General features: G+C 39.4%; 1 protein-coding gene and 1 pseudogene across 1 annotated transcript in view; both read right to left on the bottom strand.

Moving 5' to 3' along the window:
• Positions 1-18,454, bottom strand: part of AMN1 (antagonist of mitotic exit network 1 homolog) — a 65,337-nt gene extending 46,883 nt beyond the window's left edge. The window contains exon 1 of the mRNA XM_030830426.2: positions 18,309-18,454. Coding sequence (XP_030686286.1) covers positions 18,309-18,346 — 38 coding nt within the window. The 5' untranslated portion in view covers positions 18,347-18,454. The remainder of the gene's footprint in view (positions 1-18,308) is intronic.
• Positions 5,179-5,571, bottom strand: LOC132597955 (small ribosomal subunit protein uS8 pseudogene; annotated as a pseudogene).
• Positions 18,455-21,527: the final 3,073 nt, after the last annotated feature.

Genomic DNA, 21,527 nt, shown 5'->3' with positions numbered 1-21,527 from the left:
AGGCTCCCTGGCTTCAAAGTATATTACAAATCTAGAGTAATCAAGACAGTATGGTACTGGCACAAAAACAGAAATATCAATCAATGGAACAGGATAGAAAGCCCAGAGATAAACCCGTGCACATATGGTCACCTTATCTTTGATAAAGGCAGCAAGAGTACACAATGGAGAAAAGACAGCCTCTTCAATAAGTGGTGCTGGGAAAACTGGACAGCTACATGTAAAAGAATGAAATTAGAACACTCCCTAACACCATACACAAAAACTCGAAATGGATTAAAGACCTAAATGCCAGACAGTATAAAACTCTCAGTGGAAAACATAGGCAGAACATTCTTTGACATAAATCACAGCAAGATCTTGTTTGATCCACCTCCTAGAGTAATGTAAATAAAACCAAAAAGAAACAAATGGGACCTAATGAAACTTCAAAGCTTTTGCACAGCAAAGGAAACCATAAACAAGACGAAAAGACAGTCCTCAGAATGGGAGAAAATATTTGCAAATGAAGCAATGGACAAAGGATTAATCTCCAAAATATACAAGCAGCTCATGCAGCTCAATATCAAAACAATGAACAACCCAATCCAAAAATGGGCAGAAGATCTAAATAGACATTTCTCCAATGAAGATATACAGATTGCCAACAAACACATGAAAGGATGCTCAACCTCACTAATCATTAGAGAAACGTAAATCAAAACTACAATGAGGTATCACTTCACACAGGTAGAATGGTCGTCATCAAAAAATCTACAAACAATAAATGCTGGAAACGGTGTGGAGAAAAGCGAACCCTCTTGCACTGTTGGTGGGAATGTAAATTGATACAGCCACTATTGAGAACAGTATGGAGGTTCCTTAAAAAACTAAAAATAGAACTACCATATGACCCAGCAATCCCACTACTGGGCATATACCCTGAGAAAACCATAATTGAAAAAGAGTCATGTACCACAATGTTCATTGCAGCACTATTTACAATAGGCAGGACATGGAAGCAACCTAAGTGTCCACTGACAGATGAATAGATAAAGAAGATGTGGCACATATATACAATGGAATATTACTCAGCCATGAAAAGAAAGGAAATTGAGTTATTTGTAGTGAGGTGGATGGACCTAGAGTGTGTCATACAGAGTGAAGTAAGTCAGAAAGAGAAAAACAAATACCATATGCTAACACATATATGTGGAATCTAAAAAAAAAAAAATGGTTCTGAAGAACCTAGGGGCAGGACAGGAATAAAGCAGATGTAGAGAATGGACTTGAGGACATGGAGAGGGGGAAGGGTACGCTGGGATGAAGTGAGAGAGTAGCACTGACATATATACACTACCAAATGTAAAACAGATAGTTAGTGGGAAGCAGCTTCATTGCACGGGGGGAGATCAGCTCGGTGATTTGTGACCACGTAGAGGGGTGGGAGGGAGACGCAAGAGGGAGGGGTATGGGGATATATGTATACATATAGCTCTTTCACTTTGTTATACAGCAGAAACTAACACAACATTGTAAAGCAATTATACTCCAATAAAGATATTTTTAAAAAGTAACAAAAAAATAAATTAAAAAAATAACAAAAATAAAAATCCCCTTGTCCCTCCTGCAGTTGACCACTGTGAGTAGCAGATGATCGGAAAAAAGTGAAATCATTTACACTGGTATGGGGCACACCAATTTTATGATCATAAGGGATGGCAATAACTCCAGAACCTGGGGAGGGAACACTTTAGACCCTGGGAAGTAAGTACTTAAGGAAGGGGAGGAACTAATGCTTCCTTCCACCTCTAGATCCAGCATTGCACCTTGGCAAAACAATTATATGGTCCACCTGAGGCAAGCAGCCGCTGCAGCTGACAATCTGACCTACTGTTGGATTTCTCATCATTGTCTTTGTGCTATGATAACTGAATAATTCGTGTAAATATGGAAGGCCTTGAACTATTCTGCTTTGCCTAGCCTCTCTTCATAAGGGTATAAAAACATGGACCAGCACAACTTGTTTCAATATGACAAATACAAATGCATGTTTTCCTTGATGTCCAAGTGATCTTGAGCTACGTGTTAACAATCAAGGCTGCAACTACTCAGTGACACTTTCCCATGTGATATATGCAAAACAATGTCATGGTGATCCAAATCAAGTTTAACAATAAATCCAAACTAGAGTGACCTGTGTCTCTTGGTTTTATATGCTTGTCTATAGAGAACAGGCCACGGAATATCTCTCAGTTGGGTTTCTTTCTTGGCCCATCTATTATATATGTCCCTGTAATTACAGATAACAGCACCAAAGATTAGCAGGTAAACTTAAATTTCCTTGTGCAGGCCATAATGGAGAATATCCTGGGCTTACACTACATCTTGGATTTCTGAAATAAAACCTACTGGTCTCCCCTGGGATTTAGTCACAGTTGCCTGACTCTGGGACTCTGGAGTCATAGCTGAAGTCAATATTGCCAGTTGGCCTCATCCTCCTTTTGGGAGCGATATTAATAGCTTTAGTTGATTGCTGTATGACACAAATTGAATATATTTGGTCCTAGCCTCTGCTGATTAAATGAATCAGTGTGATGAAGAAGCGTCATACTCATGTGACAATTTGTCAGAAGCCAAGGTGGTAGGACCAAAAGGTGAAATGTTGGGAAAGGCAGTTCTCTACAGGTTTTTCATGGCCTTACCTTTCTTGCTGGGAATGACAAGATTATAAGGCCCTGACACTCTATCTGGGCCACTCTCAGGGTTGTGTTTACAATGAGCAACACTGTGAGATAATGTCTCCCTCCAGAACAAAGAGGTTGCTTACTGCTTGCTATAAAATGCAGAGTCCCCAAATTCAGAGTCTGTCTCCTGTAACACAACCTGCCCTTTGTGTAGGTATCCAGCTTGGCCTTCTGTGTTGCTGGCGTGTGTCTTGGAGGTCAAGGGGAAGTGACATAAACATGCTAATGCTCATGCTGCTTGTTGTGCAATGAATAATCAAGTCCTTAGGGTCTCTGACCCAAGACCCAAGCCTTTAGTCTTCTACCAGCATTCGCAAAACAAGACCAAGCTAAAAACATTTTAGCTTGAAGAAGAGAAAAATCAAATTCCACAATCACTCCTCTTACATTTTCCTTTATACAGATTTCAGCTATATTTTAAATGTTTTCTTCTTTCCATGATAATACCCTTTTTTCTCCCCCACCCTCTTTTTTTTTTTTTTTTTTGCGGTACGCGGGCCTCTCACTGTTGCAGAGCACAGGCTCCGGACGCGCAGGCTCAGCGGCCATGGCTCATGGGCCCAGCCGCTCTGTGGCATGTGGGATCATCCCAGACCGGGGCACGAACCCATGTCCCCTGCATCAGCAGGCAGACTCTCAACCACTGCGCCACCAGGGAAGCCCCCCCCACCTCCCTCTTCCTCTCAGTCTTTTTCATTTTGTTCTTGGTCTCTTCTCTGAGCTCAGGCTGTGCAATGTGTTCCACAGAATAAAGGGTTTCCTCGTTCTGTTCCAGTTCCCTACAGCAGCACTAGCAGAGAGCCGGGACAGAAACAAATTAAGTATTTCTTAATATGCTGCTATGAGAACTATTAAATGGCTCACAAAGACCATCCAAAAAGCCTGTTGGTCAAACAAAGCAAGTTTATTAAATTTGCTGCAGTGAGGGTTTAACAGGGTTTTGATAGTGTCTTAATAGGGGAAAGGTAGGGAAGAGTACATTCAGGATTTGGGGGTGAAAGCTCAAGTAGTTTAAGAGGGTTCTCCCCCTCCAAGATGGGGAATGGGATAGGATTAGGCAAAATTTGTGATGTAATGGTTTAAGAATGATGGACATGGGGTCTTGAAGTAAGCCTCATGAATAATCTATCCTGATAAATATAATGTTCACCCTAACAATCAAAATGTTCACCTTAATAACCAAATGTTTATTTAGATAAACTGACTGCAGAAATTTCCTGGAGCAAAAAGTTATATTGACATAAGCAATCTTAGTTCTCAATCCCAAAGGTTAACATAGGTGGTCTCAGTTCTCAAGCCAAAAATGAAAAGTGGTCAGCTAAAACTAAACAAATCTTCAAAAGCTGTAAAAAAAAAAAGGGTATGGGTGTGGGAGGAGAAATAGATATCTCACCCAATATGAACTGTTCTAAATTTTATAGATAAAAGAAACAACTTATTAATATTTAGCCAATCAATTATACAGTAAATTAATCTAACAAAGAAATGAATTCAGGCAAAATGGCCTGCTTCTAATGTAAGTGTTGCATAAAATTTGGTCTTTGGTCTCCTTTTCTTCTCTCTATATCCTCTTCCTCAAACTTAACCATGGCTTCACCTACTATCTATAAGTTTACTCCTAATCTTAGACTTACTCCTTGATATCTCTTTCAAATTAAAAATTATATTTTTCCAAGGAAGACACACAGATGACCAATACATGAAAAGATGCTCAATATCACTAATCATCAGAAAAATGCAAATCAAAATCACAATGAGATGTCACCTCACACCTGTCAGAATGGCTATTATCAAAAAGACAACAAATAACAAGTGTTGGCAAGGATGTGGAGAAATGGGAATCTTTGTGCATTGTTGGTGGGAATGTAAATAGGTGTAGGTGCTATGGAAAACAGTATAAAGGTTCCTCAGAAAATTAAAAATAGAACTACCATATGATCCAGCAATTCCACTTTTGGGTATTTATCCAAAGAATATGAAAACACTAATTTGAAAAGATATCTGCACTCCCATGTTCACTGCAACGTTATTTACAGTAGCCAAAATATGGAAATAACCTAAGTGTCCATCAATGGATGAATGTATAAAGAAGATGTGGTATATATACTGTGGAATATTATTCAGCCATAAAAAAGAATGAAATCTTGCCATTTGCAACAACATGGATGGACCTAGAGAGCATTATGCTAAGTGAAATAAGTCAGACAGAGAAAGACAGATACCATATGACTTCTCTTATATGTGAAGTCTAAGAACAAAAACGAAAAAACCCCAAACAAAAGTTCATAGTTACAGAAAACAGATTGGTGGTTCTCGGAGGTGGCGGGTGGGAGAAATGGGTTAATTGTTTGGGTTTTTTTAGTTTAAATAAATTGAATTAAAAAAATTTTGTTTGTTTGTTTGTTTGTTTTTGTCCTCTGAGGCATTTTATTTGCACGTATGTATTACATCCCTAGAAAAAGAATCCAAGGATTTTCCCTCCTGTATGTTTTCGTCTTGCTTCTTCATGGTCCATGACACCAGCTGAGGTTGTCAGCACAATGAAACCAAACTGATGGGACGGGAACAGGTTATTCTGCCATTTTTCTAGATCTTTGAGTTGCACATCAAACCTGGGGCTGATCACTCCACACTTATTTATCCTGCCTGTGAGGTTCACAACAATTTTCCCAGCCCTGTGATCATCGATGATTTCAAATTCGCCAACGTAACCATGCTTCATCATCACAGTGAGAAACATGACGATGACTTTGGAGCATGGCCTAATAAGAACCTGGCATTTGCCTCTCTTTTCGGCATTGTTGATACTCTTGAGAGCATCAGCCAGGACATTCATGTGTACCATTATGGTGGCATGGAAAGATGGTGGAAAGAAAAGTTGAATTAAAAATGTTTTAAATTATATTCCTAACTGCCTATTTCAACTGGATGTTCTGATTAATTTTCCTGAAAAGATACTTACTCCTCCACAATTATCTAACGATATCACCATCCTCCTGGTCAATGAAGCTAAAAACTTTACAGTAATTTTTAATTTTTGCTTTTCCTTGCTCCCCTTATTCAAAATTGTTCACCATATCACAGATCCAAAGGATTCTCCAAGGCAGTGCTACTCAAAGTGCTGGTCCAGTGAAGAGGTTAAGAACTTATGCAAGGATGTAAACCAAGCAGTTTTCCGTCACGGAGAAGTCCCATTCCTGTGGACTTAACAGTGCACTTAGTAAAACAGTTGACTGCTATTCTGAACCAAGCTTGTTACCAAAGTAACAGAAACCCAAGGTAACCCAGAAACAGCTTGCTGAACAACTGCCAGCCTGACCATATCTCATCCCAAGAAAGGTTAGAAAATATTATCCTAAATGTGGACCTTTACATGGGAGACAACACTTTAGTATGACAATGAAGGTCATATGGTCATCTTTTTGCTTTAATTCCAATTTTTGGATAATTTTTCTTAATATATTCTTGTTTCCTCTTTTTTCACTAAGCACTATGTTTTCAAGTTCCATCCATGTGAATATATACACATTTACTCTTTACTTTTCTAATAGCTGAATAACATTCCATGGCACCTCTCCCAGTGATGGACATTCCAATTTTCTTTTACCAGAATGAATTCTGCAAGAACATCTTCACATATGTCTCCTAGTTTGGGCTCTCCTTACTCTTTTCCAAAATTTTAAAACAGTTTCCTGTCTTCTTATTCTTAACTGCTCCCTAATTCAACTCTCCCTCTGCTCCCAGCAGTTCCAAAACCTTTGATAGCTTCCCATGTTACAGAATTAAACACTTATTTCATTGTGGTGGCCAAGGTTCTGATCCTAATTATCTGGCTTTATGTCTTACTATTACACTATTCATATTGTATTCTCCAGCCAAGTAGAAATACTATTTTCTGGTCTTCTCATATATTTCTAACTTTCCTGTTCATCAAGCCTTTGCTCTTATTATTATACTCTTTTTTTAAAATTAAATTTATTTATTTATTTTTGGCTGCATTGGGTCTTCGTTGCTGCACGTGGGCTTTCTCTAGTTGTGGCGAGCAGGGGCTACTCTTCGTTGCGGTGTGCAGGTTTCTCATTGCGGTGGCTTCTCTTGTTGCAGAGCATGGGCTCTAGGTGCATAGGCTTCAGTAGTCGTGGCATGCAGGCTCAGTAGTTGTGGCTTGTGGGCTCTACAGCACAGGCTCAATAGTTGTGGCGCAGAGGCTTAGTTGCTCCACAGCATATGAGATCTTCCCGGACCAGGGATCGAACTCGTGTCCCCTGCATTGGCAGGCAGATTCTCAACCACTGTGCCACCAGGGAAATTCCTGTACTCCCACTTGAACGCATTTCCTCCCATTTGTAAATCCAGCTTTTGTGGTATTATTATACTTAGATTATATTTATTCATATACTTGTCTTGTGCCAGTCCCATAAGACTATACCTCTTTTATGCTAGTTATTTCCAACAATCATCAGCATAGTGCTTCATATGCCACATGTCCTCTTTATATACATGCTTAACTGAATAGTAACTCCTAAAAATAAGGAACTGTGGGTACAAAGAGACAAAAGACTTGATTCTGGCCCCAGGAGTTCATAGGATCATTTGCATGGAACCCTCACGGAGCCTTAGAATAGAGATTGGAACTAAGAGTAGGAATTAAGCTAGGCCTTAGGAAAAAAGGTCAGGTCTTAGGTAACATATTCCTCGTTACAGTGCTTTCCATGGTAGGAATGATATAACATTAATAACTAACATAAATGAATACTTACTATGTGCCAAGCACTGTTTTATGGAATTTACATGTACTGGCTTTTAATCTTCACAGCAGTTCAGTAAGGTAGGTAATAATATCATCATCTTCCATTTACAGAGGAGAAAACTGAATCCCAGATAAGTTGAAACATTTGCTCAAGATTGTATAACTAGTAAATGGTAGGTGTATGTATAGAACCCACGTAGTCTGTTTTCCTAACTTGCACCCTTAACTTACTCTGTCTTTACTAACAGAAAGGATATTCTGTTTGGATGAGGTGTAAAAGTTTCACCAAGAACTAAAGTAAAGATACTTTTCTCAGGACTCTACACAAGTCTGAGAATCAACAAAGGAGAATCAACAGATTTCCCTTTTATGAAAATTGACTGTGGACCGAGGGCCAGAAGTTTCTGAGATATAATGCAAATGTCAAATCCTACTGTTTTAGAAGGCACTCAGTAGATTATAGTGATTGTTCTCCTTAGCCGTAACTTTTTTACATGGGAATAATAATGGACTGAAAGCTCCTGGAGAGAAGCAATTGCCATTATAACTGCAATTTTCAGCACAATTTCTGGTGTGAAATAACTAATAATAACAATAACTAACGTTTAGTAGTGTTTATTATTTGCTAGTGTTAAAGTAAAATAAAATGGAGACCAAGCTTGAAAATCCTCCAAGCAAACAAAACCAGTTAGGCTGCATAAGTTAAACTTAATCTATTGATAGCTTATTTCATGAACTTAAGCAAAAGGTAACATTATTTCTTGTATATGCCTCTGATAACAATAAGCAGAACTTAAATCATCTTCTAAAATAGTATAAGATAAACACTTTTAACCAGTCTCCTGTCATCTGTAAACTCCCACTGTAACAACCAATCATCGTAAATGTTAAACAACTTCCTCATTCTCACTTTAAAAACCATCCTGTAACTACATGCCTCTGAGCTTCTAACCACTTTCAGTTTGAAGTCTCTCTGTTCACAAATAGCTTATTTGTCACTCAATAAAATATTCGTATCAAATAAATCTCTCTGAATTTTCTTTTGACAGTTTTTGGTGTCAGAAGTGGGACCTACAGACGATCCCTGATTAGTCAAGAGGCTGGTGAGTAAACAAGTGCCAGTACTCATGGAGCCCATTATGCTCACTGTTTTCTCACTGACCAAGAAGTTTCACAGTACACCTCTCTTGAATCCAAGCTTCACTCCCTTTCGTGTTGAGCTCTCCAATTTTATTGAGCAACTATTGTTGAAACTTTTTGATAAGTCACCCTATTCTGTTCAAAAAGGGGCGGGAGTGTAATTCCCTGTGTTTCAGAACAGCTGTTCAAAAACAGGACCCCTCAGAGTTAAGATGTCCTGGAGAATCTAAGGTGAAGATGGGTTCCACCTGGTCCAAATCACAGACCAGGATCTTGTGCCTTTTGGAAAAATGGGTGAACTTTATGAAGGATGACTGGAATTGCAGTGGCCACTTTGGGGAACCTTTAATTTAGATAAGATAGTCCACCTTAGGGACACCCTTAAAAAGAGAATATTCCAAATTTCTCAGAAACGATGGTAGGCAAAAGCTTCTAAAAGACAAAATGACTCCAAAAACAGCTTCTCTAAAAGAATCCTTACAGCACACAGAAAAAAATTTACCAAAAAAATTTTGGTAGAAAGCTCTAGCCATCAGCAGGTAACCTTAATTTATTACATCTGCCAGAAATAATTTGGATCCAGCTATTCTTTTGAGTTTTATATTACTGTACCTGACACATGGTTAAAATTTAAAAATGAAAGTTATACAATCTCTGTTTGTGTCTGTCTATATATTTACGTATACACGAATTCATGTATGGTCTGTGATATTTTTTAAAGAGCTCTATTTAATCTGCTTAAAGGAAAATAAGCACTTATATAAATTAAGTGCTCTTAAAACTCTCAGAAATATAGAAACTAATCCAAATGCTTTTCAAGTTGGTGTGATCTGGAATGATATTTGGTAAATAAAAGCTACTTTAAATGTGTTGGTTTAATAAAATAGGGTTGTCAACATTAAATATAATGCAAATATACAAACATTTCTACCGAGGTTTACTAGTAAAATAAGCTCGTGCTATCTCTATATTATAAAATTTGGCAGCAAGAAAAACAATATAAGATGATGATTAGCTGTTTAATGTTTAATCCAAGCATATTTACTAAAAACAAGTAAATTAAATAGATATAAGATAAAAGTTTATACTAAGTTAACTTAAATGATGGATATTCATTATCTATTATATCCTATCTAAATCATTTCCAAATAAGATAATATACTGAAACATTAATTGCTAAACATAAATTTATCATAAGTTTTTGGCTTCTTAATTTTTACAGATAAAAGCTACTTGGGGTTATAATAAACATGTCTTTTGCCAGATTAAAAAACCGTACTATTGAAAATATGAACAGGTCAATTATGAATGTGAATGAAGTTGAATCAGCAACTTAAAAACCTCCCAAAAGTTCAGGACCAGATGGCTTTACAGGTGAATTCTACCAAACATTTAGAAAAAAGTTAGCACCTGTCCTTCTCAAATTATTCCAAAAAATTGCAGAATGAGGAATGCTTCCAAACTCATTCTGTGAGGCCAGCATCACTCTGATACTCAAACCAGACAAAGATATCACAAAAAAAAAGAAAATTACAGGCCAATATCACTGATGAACATAAACACAAAAATCCTCAACAAAATATTAGCAAGCTGGGCTTCCCTGGTGGCTCAGTGTTGAGAGTCCGCCTGCCGATGCAGGGGACACGGGTTCGTGCCCCGGTCCAGGAGGATCCCACATGCCGCGGAGCAGCTGGGCCCGTGAGCCATGGCCGCTGAGCCTGCGTGTCCAGAGCCTGTGCTCCACAATGGGAGAGGCCACAATAGTGAGAGGCCCGTGTACCGCAAAAAAAAAAAAAAAAATTAGCAAGCTGAATTCAGCAGTACATGAAAAGGGTCATACACTATGATCAATGCAGATTTAACTCAGGGATGGGATTGAACCAATCTCATCCTTGAATGTTTCAATATCCACAAAGCAATTAATGTGATACGCCACATTAACAAATTGAAGAAGAAAATCATATCATCTCAATAGATGCAGAAAAAGCTTCTGACAAAATCCAACAACGATTTATGACAAAAAACTCTCAACAAAGTGGGTACAGAGGAAATATACCTCAACATAATAAAGGCCATATATGACAAGCCCACATCTAACATCATACTCAACAGTGAAAAGCTGAAGGCATCTCCTCTAAGATAAGAAACAAGACAAGGATGCTCACTCTTACCACTTCTATAGTATTGGAAGTCCTAGCCACAGCAATCAGACAAGAAAAAGAAATTAAAGGAATCCAAATCAGAAAGGAAGAAGTAAAACCATCACTGTTTGCAGATGACATGATACTACACATAGAAAATCCAAAAGACACTGTCCAAAATCCTACCATAATTCATCAATGAATTCAGTAAGGTTGCAAGATACAAATAAATATACAGAAATCTGTTGCATTTCTGTATACTAACAATGAACTATCAGACAGAGAAATTAAGAAAACAATCCCATTTACAACTGCATCAAAAAGAATAAAATACCTAGGAATAAATATAACTAAGGGGGTAAAAGATCTGTACTCAGAAAACTATAAGGCACTGATGAAAGAAATTGGAGACGATACAAATAGATGGAAAGATACACTGTGTTCATGAATTGAAAGAATTAAAAATGTTAAAATGACCATACTACTCAAGGCAATCCCTATCAAAATACTAATGGCATTCTTCACAGAACTAGAAAAAATAATCTTAAATTTTGTATGGAAACATAAAAGACCCTCCAATATCCAAAATAATCTTGAGTAAGAAGGTCACAGATGGAGGTATCATGCTTCCTGATTTCAAACTACACTACAAAACTACAGAAATCAGAAGAGTATGATACTGGCACAAAAACAGAAGTATAGATTAATGGAACAGAATAGACAGCCCAGAAATATACATTTCTGGTCAATTAATCTATGACAAAGGAGGCAAGAATATACAATGGGGAAAAGACAGTCTCTCCAGTAAGTGTTCCTGGGAAAACTGGAAGCTACATGTAAAGGAATGAAATTAGAACATTTTCTCACACCATACATAAAAATCAACTCAAAATGGATTAGAGGGGCTTCCCTGGTAGCACAGTGGTTAAGAATCTGCCCGCCAATGCAGGGGACACAGTTTCGAGCCCTGGTCCAGGAAGATCCCACATGCTGTGAAGCAACTAAGCCTGTGCACCACAACTACTGAGCCTGTGCTCTAGAGCCCGCGAGCCACAACTACTGAAGCCTGTCCACCTAGAGCCTGTGCTCTGCAACAAGAGAAGCCACCGCAATGAGAAGCTCGTGGCACCACAATGAAGAGTAGCCCCCACTCACCGCAATTAGAGAAAGCCCGTGCCCAGCAACGAAGACCCAATGCAACAACAACAAAAAATGGATTAGCGACTTGAACGTAAGACCTGAAACCATAAAATTCCTGGAAGAAAACATAGGCAGTATGCTCTCTGACATTGGTCTTAGCAATATTTTAGGGTACGTCTCCTCAGGCAAGGAAAACAAAAGCAAAAATAAACAAGTGGGACTATATACATTAAAAAAAAAAGTACTAAAAAAAAAGTACTAAAAAGCTTTTGCACAGCAAAGGAAACAATCAACAAAACAAAAAGGCCATCTACTGAATATAAAGATATTTGCAAACAGTATATCTGATATGGGGTTAATATCCAAAATATACAAAGAACTCATACAATTCAACATTAAAAAAAACAAACAACTTGATTAAAAAATGAGCAGTGGAACTGAATAGATATTTTTCCAAAGAAGACACACAGACAGCCAACAGGTACATGAAAAGATGTTCAGTATCACTAATCATCAGGGAAATGCAAATCAAAACCACAGAGATATCACTTCACACCTGTCAGAATGGCTATTATCAAAAAACAACAAATAACAAGTGTAGGCAAGGACGTGGAGAAAAGGGAACCCTTGTGCACTGTTGGTGAGAATGTAAATTGGTGCAGCCACTATGCAAAACAGTATGGAGATTCCTTAAGAAATTAAAAATAGAACTACCATATGATCCAGCAATTCCACTGCTGGGTAATTATCCACAGAAAACAAAAACACTAATTCAAAAAGATATATGCACCCCTATGTTTACTGCAGCATTACTTACAATAGCCAAGACATGGACGCGACCTAAGCACCCATCAACAGATGAATGGATAAAGAAGACGTGATATATATTTTAAAATGGAATATTACTCAGCCATTAAAAAGAATGAAATCTAGCCATTTGCAACAATATGGATGGACCTACAGGGCATTATCCTAAGTGAAGTAAGTCAGACAGAGAAAGACAAATACTGTATGATTTCACTTATATGTGGAATCTAAAAAACAAAACTGAACAAACAAAACAGAAATAGTTACAGATACAGAGAACAAAGAGCTGGTTGCCAGAGGGGAGGGGATGGGGGGCAGAAAAAACATAGGTGAGGAAGATTAAGAGGTACCAAACTTCCAGCAGCAAAATAAATGAGTCATGGGTATGAAATGTACAGTGTGGCGAATATAGTCAACAACTATATAATATCTTTATATGGTGACACTGTAACTAGATTTATCATGGTTATCATTTTGAAATGTATAGAAATACTGAATCACTATGTTGTGTAACAGTAACTAACATAGTGTTGTAGACTAATTATACTTCAAAAACAAACAGCAAACAAATTCATAGAAAAAGAGATCAGATTTGTGGTTACCAGAGGCAGGGGGAATTGGATGAAGGCAGTCAAAAGCTACAAACTTCCAGTTATAAGATAAATAAGTACTAGGGATATAATGCACAACATGATAAATATAATTAACCCTGCTGTATGTTACATATGAAAGCTGTTATGAGAATAATTTCTAAGAGTTATCATAAGAAAAAACCCCTTTTTTCTATTTCTTTAATTTTGTATCTGTATAAAACAATAGATGTTCACTAAACTTATTGTGTATGTAAGTCATTATGCTGTATATTTCAGACTTACACAGTGCTGTATGTCAATTATAGCTCCACAAAACTGTAAGAAAAAATTGTACTGTGAGAAAACGTCTCTAAAAAATATATTTTTTTGTAATTATGTATTCATGAATTTGCTAATCTACTATAGGATGCTGCTATTATGACAGTTCACAACTGCATGCTTCCTAGTTTTCACTGGAAAATAAATGTTAATAAAGGTTAAAATTTATAATCAATATATAAAAAAATACTAGAAACAAGAAAGAAAGAAAACAACTTTGTACACAAAGTATGAGAGGAAAATGGGATGTAATTTTAGAAGAAGAGCATGCAAAGAATATAGGTTGTATTTTTGTTATGGAAAAAAGAAAGTAATTTTGTACAGCAATTTTGTAAAGTAAAATTACTGTTCATTCCAGAATGAGAAAGAGAAAAGGAATAACACAAACTCTAAATGGATATAGAAAGTGCTTGTTTAGAAATTTTATGTTGGAAGGTCAAAGTTAGCTAAAATTATTTATAAGGGTTTTAAAAAATGAGCTCAATAATAAACTGAAACAAACTAGAACGTTTTTACCCTCTGTGTTAAAAGCACAAAGTTTCTTTAATTATTGGTCTGCTCTTAATAAGATACAGTAAGTCCCCTACATATGAACCCTCAAGTTGCAAACTTTCAAAGATGCGAACGTGCATTTGCATGTGCAATCACATAAGTTAGTTCACGTGTCTGGCATACATAGTCACATGTGTGCATCCTCTACAAGGGTTGTGTTTTTGCGTACTTCACTGTACAGTACTGTATAGAGTACAGTAGTACAGTATCTTTATTTCAAGCCCAGGATGTCCGGAAGTAAGCGTAAAAGCAGCAGTATACAGCCGATTGTGTTAGTTGGGTGCCTAGGCTAACTCTGTTGGACTTATGAACAAATTGGACTTACAAACGTGTTCTCGGAACAGAACTTGTTTGTATGTAGGAGACTTACTGTATTATAAAAGGTTTTTCTTTACCTTTTGTATAAACTGTCTAGGAACTAAAGATTCTGTGTCTTAGCAAAATAATTTCCTGTGCTTCATGTTACCTAACTACTTAGGAAAACTGAATCTTTACAACATTACAAGAGGTAAGGTTTTTTTGGTTTTGTTTTGTCTTTTAGAACTATGTGACTTTCTGTATTTGCTTTTGAAATCTTTTAGTTGTCACTTTGGCTGAATAGGTAACTAAGTTTTGCTTCACAGTAAAGCATTTACAATCAACTACAGGCCAAAATGCTTTGTCTTTATGGAGATTCATGGAAAGGACTCTGACAAGTACTCTGGAATACAGGTTTCTGATAACTTTAAGCTCATACCACTAAACTGAGTAAGAACTTCTAGAACTCTAATGGAGAAGCTGCTTAACTCATAAAACTGCTAACCCAAGATCAAGCAAAACAAGGATTAATTACATGGGACCAAATGAACTGATGAAAATAATTATAACTTTTATGACTTTGTTTGAAACACTGTCAGTTCTTCAATGCTTGTTTTCCAGATTTAAAGAACGCTTTTTTCCCTCTCCTTCTAAGCTATCTAAACTTAAAACAATTTGGTAAAGTATACTTTTTTTTTTTTTTTTTTGCGGTACGTGGGCCTCTCACTGTTGTGGCCTCTCCCGTTGCGGAGCACAGGCTCCGGACGCGCAGGCTCAGCGGCCATGGCTCACGGGTCCAGCTGCTCCGTGGCATGTGGGACCTTCCCGGACCGGGGCACGAACCCGTGTCCCCTGCATCGGCAGGCGGACTCTCCACCACTGCGCCACCAGGGAAGCCCAAAGTATACTTTTAAAAGCAAAAATGAAACATTTACTTTTTCTCCTTACCCGATCCCTTCAGAATTAAAACAAACAAATTACAAAAAAAAAAAAAACAACCCTTACTGAGTATTCTTATTTTCATGGCAATATAGATCTTTGAATAAATTCAATAAGAACCTGTTCTCTTTGTAACAGGACACAACTGGACAAGTCCTTGGCTTGCCTTCTTAGCATAAAGAGGCTTTTAAAGATCTAACCTGAGTTTACTTATTAAGACAGTTTTAAGGATCTAAAGTTGACTTTATGGAGCCAATAAAGCCCCTTGGATATTACCAAAGCTTTGACTGGAGTATCGTATTTGAGAATGTGCATAAAATCACTGTTCCTGCTGCACTTATGTAAATAACAAGCCAAGTTTAAAAAGACTAGACTTATTTTACAAACAAATTACTTATGATTATCTTTGGTAAAAATGAGGTGACTACAGAGAGAAAAATTATGTTTAAACAGAAAACTTTGGCATATTCATAATCAAATTCGAGTCCTGTTTATTGTCTTTGAGGTTTTGTATCTAACTGTAAACTGGACTGGGTCCTGAACTCTTCTAGTTTTCTCCAATATCTGGCTATGACTCTCCAAACTAATATTTTCAATTTTCTCCTACCCTTCTGACTTGAAATAAAAACTAAAACTGTCCTTTTCCTCAAACCCTACAAGCTAAAGCTATCAGTCTTGATATAGACTTCAGAGAAGTCACAACAGATCATGTATAGACAAGACAACCTTCATACCTACTTCTATGTAGGCCACTCAGAGCTCAGCAGAACACCTGATGACATCATCAAAGACATTCAAACTGCAAACCAGGAAAATCTGTCAGTTTGAAACTGCCACCTTCATTCCACCTTCATCTAAAAATCCGAGCTCAATTCCAAAAATTTTCTCGACGGGCTGCTCTCTAGACTCAACAACTACATTTATAATTTGTTCCAACTAATCTTTAATCTTTGCCTTTTTTTGTTTCCATAGAAATGCTTCTTATTGAATACTTGATTGCTCACACCATATAGAAGCCTACTTAGATGGAAGCTTACCTATAGCACTGCCTCCTAAAATAAGACATCCTCATGTTCATCCCATCCTAAGTAATCATGACATAGTTCAGTACTATAAGGCACTAATGCAATATTGAAAGGCTTATTTCCACAGGTCCATAAAGCTTTCTGTGATCTGCTTCCAAAGAAGACAATGTGCCCCATATATTAGAACCCAGAGACTCAGTTTATTGGAAAAGACACCAACAAAAGACTGCACTTAAACTTCATTGGGAGAGACCTTATCCTCTGCAAAATCTCTACAGTTACAGCAAGAATTTGTAAATTCTTTAGCCAGAGTTATTTTAGACAACTGCATAGCCTTAGACACCCTAACCACCCAAGACAGAAGTGCATGTACTGTAACTGGTAAAAAAAAAAATGTTGTTTCTATGTTAATATATCAAAAAGATCTTAAAGATCAGATGTCAGTCTTTAATCAAATAGGCAACGCTTCTTCCCTTGATTATTCAGTTGGTTAAATCATGGCTCCTGGGACTCTCTGCTCTGGGGAATCTTTCAATCCTTGACTACTATTCCCCTCATAGTCATTATATTAACCTCCCTAGTGCCTTGTATCCTCTCAAGAGTTTAAATGTCTTTCAGCGACTACTCACACATCATATGTTATCCATCAGGATTAGACAACTGGAAGAACTCAATGATCCCACTGACCGTATTCAGGGTGACTATGTAACTGCCGGTAACAGCAACTACATGACCATCCATGCCAAGGACTACATCAAAGGGGTAGTGAGAGTAACACCATATTGGTTCACACTCTCAGCTTGTCGAGAGAAAGACCAAAAGTCGGAGACTTTTTAAATAAAATAAATGGAGACCAGGCTTGAAAATCCCCCAAGCTGACCAAGGCAGTTAGACCGCATAAGCGAAACCAAATCTAGTTTATATCATGAACATAAGTGACACTTAACAGGTTATTCCTTGTAAATGCCTCTAATAATCAACGTAAATTGTCTTCTTAAAATAGCGTAAGATAATCACTTTTAACCAATCCCCTGCTGTCTGTAAACTCCCAACGTAATAACCATTGTAAAGGTTAAACAACTTCCTCGCGCTCACTTTATAAGCCATCCTGTAACTACATGCCTCTGTGCTTCTGGTTTCTCCCTCAATAAAATATTCATATCAAGTAAAAAAATTTATTTTAATTAATTAATCCTTTTAATTAGGAGATTAATCCTTTTAATACTAGGTGTTAGTCTAGCTGTTAAGTAATAAGGAGGTTAATCCTTTTAATACTAGGTAGCCTTCTAAGGATTTAAATATGTTAAGTTTATTGCTCACTACAACGCCATGAGATAGGTACTGTTATTATACTAATTTTGTAGATCAAGAACTAGGGCCCAGAGAGGTGAAATTACTCTCCTGTAGTCACACAACTGGAGAATAATAGCAAAACCGGGAGCTGAACCCAGCAAGCACAATCAAGGATTTGAGCGCTATGTCAAAGAATCAATATTTATCCCTGTTACAGTAACTGGGTGGAACTTTGCTGAAGGCTTTTGAGAGCCCCATCCAGTGTTTTGTTTTTTGTTTTGTTTTGTTTTACCAAGGCTTTCAGCTCCCGTCAGAGACAGGCCGCTGCCAGGAACCGCCCGGGCGTGGAGCTGTCAAGGCTGACTGATAGGACATCTATCGGGGGCCAGAGGGGCAAGCCTGCCGGGCAGCCCCCTGGTACGACGGTCCTCAGCAAGAAGACAAAATCATCTACCCAGGTCTAGAAACACCCGCGGGGCCTCCTCGGAGGGAGGCAAGAAGGGGGCGGGGAAGGGAAGCCGCGCGGGGCGGCGGGCGCGGGCGGCGCCGGGGCGGGGCGACAGGGAGGCGGGCCGGGGCGGACTCACAGATCCAGGAGCTGACTGACGCGCTGCTGGCTCGGCATCGCGGCCGCCCTCGGAAGCCTCTTCCGCGGTCCCGGGGCCGTCGAAATCCAGCCAGAGACCGTCTGTCAACTCCAGCCCCGACAAGACGCGTAGGCCCTTGTGACGTCGCCCGCCTCTTCCGGTGACCAGGCGCGGGCGCGCTGGCGACTGCCGAGCCCCTTTGGGGCGGAGCCCGGCGCCGTGCGCCGGAGCGGCGGCGGGATAAAATGCAAACGAACGTTACTCTCAGAGAAGCGCTGCGGCAGTTGTCGTTCTGCAGACCTGCGGCCGGACTCCGGCGCTTTCCCGAGTCGGCCAGCCCCGCGCGCGACCTAGCCCGGTAACCCTGGAGCCGCGCGTGGCTGCGAGGTCGCTGCTCTTACTACAGGGGTGCGTTTGATGCTGGGCCGAGCATCTGGCGATCAGGGACCCCCTTGGATACAGACTCTGTGACCGTCAAACAGAGAGTTTTAGCGGATCCGAGAGTGATTGCCGTTTACCGAGCACTTTGTGTAAGAAAGCACGCACTGAGTGCTTTCAGTAATTAACCATATTCTTTTTAATCCTGTGAAGTCGGAATTATTTAGCTTATTTTACAGATGAGGACATTACGTGCCTACAAAAAATCTCAGTAAGCATTTCATCACGGAGACAGGGGCTTGTGTTTAAATCAGAAGGATTTCTAAAGAAGAGGGACCTTTCCCCAGGTGGAATTGTCTCTCCTTGGTTATGCTGCAGAGTACTTGCTACTTTTTGGTGCTTTTTCATTCTTCCTTGTAGATTAACTTGTTGTTTATATGTCTTCCTTTTGTAAGCTTTTGAAAGTTGGAACCCAGTCTTGTTCATCTCTTCAGGATGCTTGCTTATTCAATCAGCACGCATTTACCAAGCACTGAAGGAGGGCAGGGATTGTGCTGGGTGCTGAGGCTTCAGTGGTGAACCCTTGAACCAGACAAGTAAAAAGACAATCAGAACAACTGTTAAATACTAAGATGGAGTTAGTTCTGCCGGAACACCCATGGAAGGGTGGGGGGAGCAGGTTGAGAGAAAAACGTGGCCTGTTAGGGACTGCAAATAGTTCAGGATGGCTACAGTGGAGAGTGGTGAGGTGTGTGTAGAGGAGGAAACAGGCAAACTTCTTCTATAAGGGGGCAGAAAATAAATATTTTCGGTTTTGTGGGACATCCCTTGTTGCTGAACCGAACTGGGCTCCGGGTGTCCTACCTGAAGCCAAGCTGATCTACTGACAACTGGGTTGTGGTGAGGGAAAGTACAGGGCGCCAAGCAAGATGAACAGGCAGCTGATGATCAAAAGACCGGAACTCAGGCTTTCAGGCAAGAGTTTTTAAAGGCAACACTACAGGTGAGGGTGGCAGGGTGCATGATCAGCTCACGGACATTTTTCTGATTGGTTGGTAGTGAGGTAACAGGGTGATGTTTGGGGAATATTAATTATCATCCTTTGGTTCTATCCAGTCTGGGAGTCTGTGTGCTTGTGGTCAACGTGTGTTCAACATCCTCTACCTGGTTGGGGATCTTAGTTTCTGCAGAACAACTCAAAGATATGCATCAGATTGTTATCTATATCCCTTCAGGAGAGCTAGGAGTTCTGTGGCTATTGTTCTAATCATTAACTGCTTGAGTCTGCTCTGGAACTCATGGAAGGCCAAGCAAGAAGCAGGGGATATGAGAAGTTTGTACCCAGGAAGGCCTCACAGGGTCCTGCTTTGTTTCAGTCCCACTTTTCTTTGATACTCCTCAATCCTGAGGGGAACAAGGGTGGGACAAGAAAAGGAATAAGTTTTGGACAAGAGAGGTTAATCATAAACTTGGCAGGGAAACTCGGTTTTAGGAGGACTGGGTTTCATCCTTGACCTTAGGAGGTCACAGCTGCTCACCTTGTAGCTCAAAAGCAGCCATAGACCATATGAATGGCAGGGGTGGGGGAGGTGTGTTCCAATAAAACTTCATGGATGCTGAGGTTTGAATTTCATGTACTTGTCAGTGTTATGAAATATCATTCATCTTCTGATTTTTTTCAACCATTTAAAAATGTAAAAACCTTACATTGAAAACTGTACAAAAACAGGCAGCGGCCTGGGTTGGATGGCTGTGGTGCCTTGCCTTCCGATCTAGAAAGCTAAAATGGGGGCATGATGGCCTGTGTTACGTTAAACAGTTTAGGCTTTGTCTGAAGTACTTTGTGCAGAGTCATAGATAGGCTTTAAGCAAGGACAGTACATGCATAGGAAGGATGAGTTTTTGAAAGAACTCTAGCTGTTAAGTAGTAAACGAATTGTAGCGGTCACAGATGGAGACTTGGAGACTAGAAAGGTGTCTTTTGTTAATAGCTTAAACTAAAGTAATAGCAGCAGACTGGATAGACAGATTCAAGAGGTAATGGAAATAGAGCCAATAGGATTTAGAGATTGGTTGGAGTGGAGGGAAAAGAGAAGAGTCAAGGCTAATTTCTAGGCTTTGGGTTTGGAGAATTGGGTGACATATGGTGATGCCATTTTAATGAGCTGAGAGGATTACAGGGGTTTTTTGAAAACAAGGGGAGATTAAATTTTGGACATATGAATTTTGCAGTGTCTATGGAAGATATAGCCTTGGGGCTATAGGTCTGGAAATGATGCCGTTTTGCTTTTAAAGGTGAGATTGAATAGCAGCAATAGTACATGCATTTACTTATGAATTCAGTACTTTGGGGGAAGAATCGTCTGCTGCTCTGGGAGTCATTTGGACCTTGGAAGACCTTGACAGATCAGATAAGGGCAGACTTCATGGTCCTTCCTATCTGTTTGTTGAGTGCTGCCCAGCTTGAATGCTACACAGCTATCCATCTAGTTCTTCCTGCTGATTACCTGATTCTTCAACACCAGAAAAGTGCAGGTCACTGCCCCAGTATTATGAGGTGTTAAACTTTGGGTGCCTGAGTTCTTCTAGATAGTCAAAAGAAAATGTCACAGCTGCTTTTTTTATGTTTTTTTCTTTTTTTGGCGGTACGCGGGCCTCTCACTGTTGTGGCCTCCCCTGTTGCAGAGCACAGGCTCCGGACGCGCAGGCTCAGCGGCCATGGCTCACGGGCCCAGCCGCTCTGCGGCATGTAGGATCTTCCTGGACCGGGGCACGAACCCGTGTCCCCTGCATCGGCAGGCGGACTCCCAACCACTGTGCCACCAGGGAAGCCCCCTGTTT

This window comes from Globicephala melas, chromosome 10, assembly GCF_963455315.2.
Source record: "Globicephala melas chromosome 10, mGloMel1.2, whole genome shotgun sequence".
Classification (NCBI taxonomy): domain Eukaryota; kingdom Metazoa; phylum Chordata; class Mammalia; order Artiodactyla; family Delphinidae; genus Globicephala; species Globicephala melas.
Note: the sequence above shows the minus strand (reverse complement) of the source record. Positions and strands in the feature narration are given on the sequence as shown.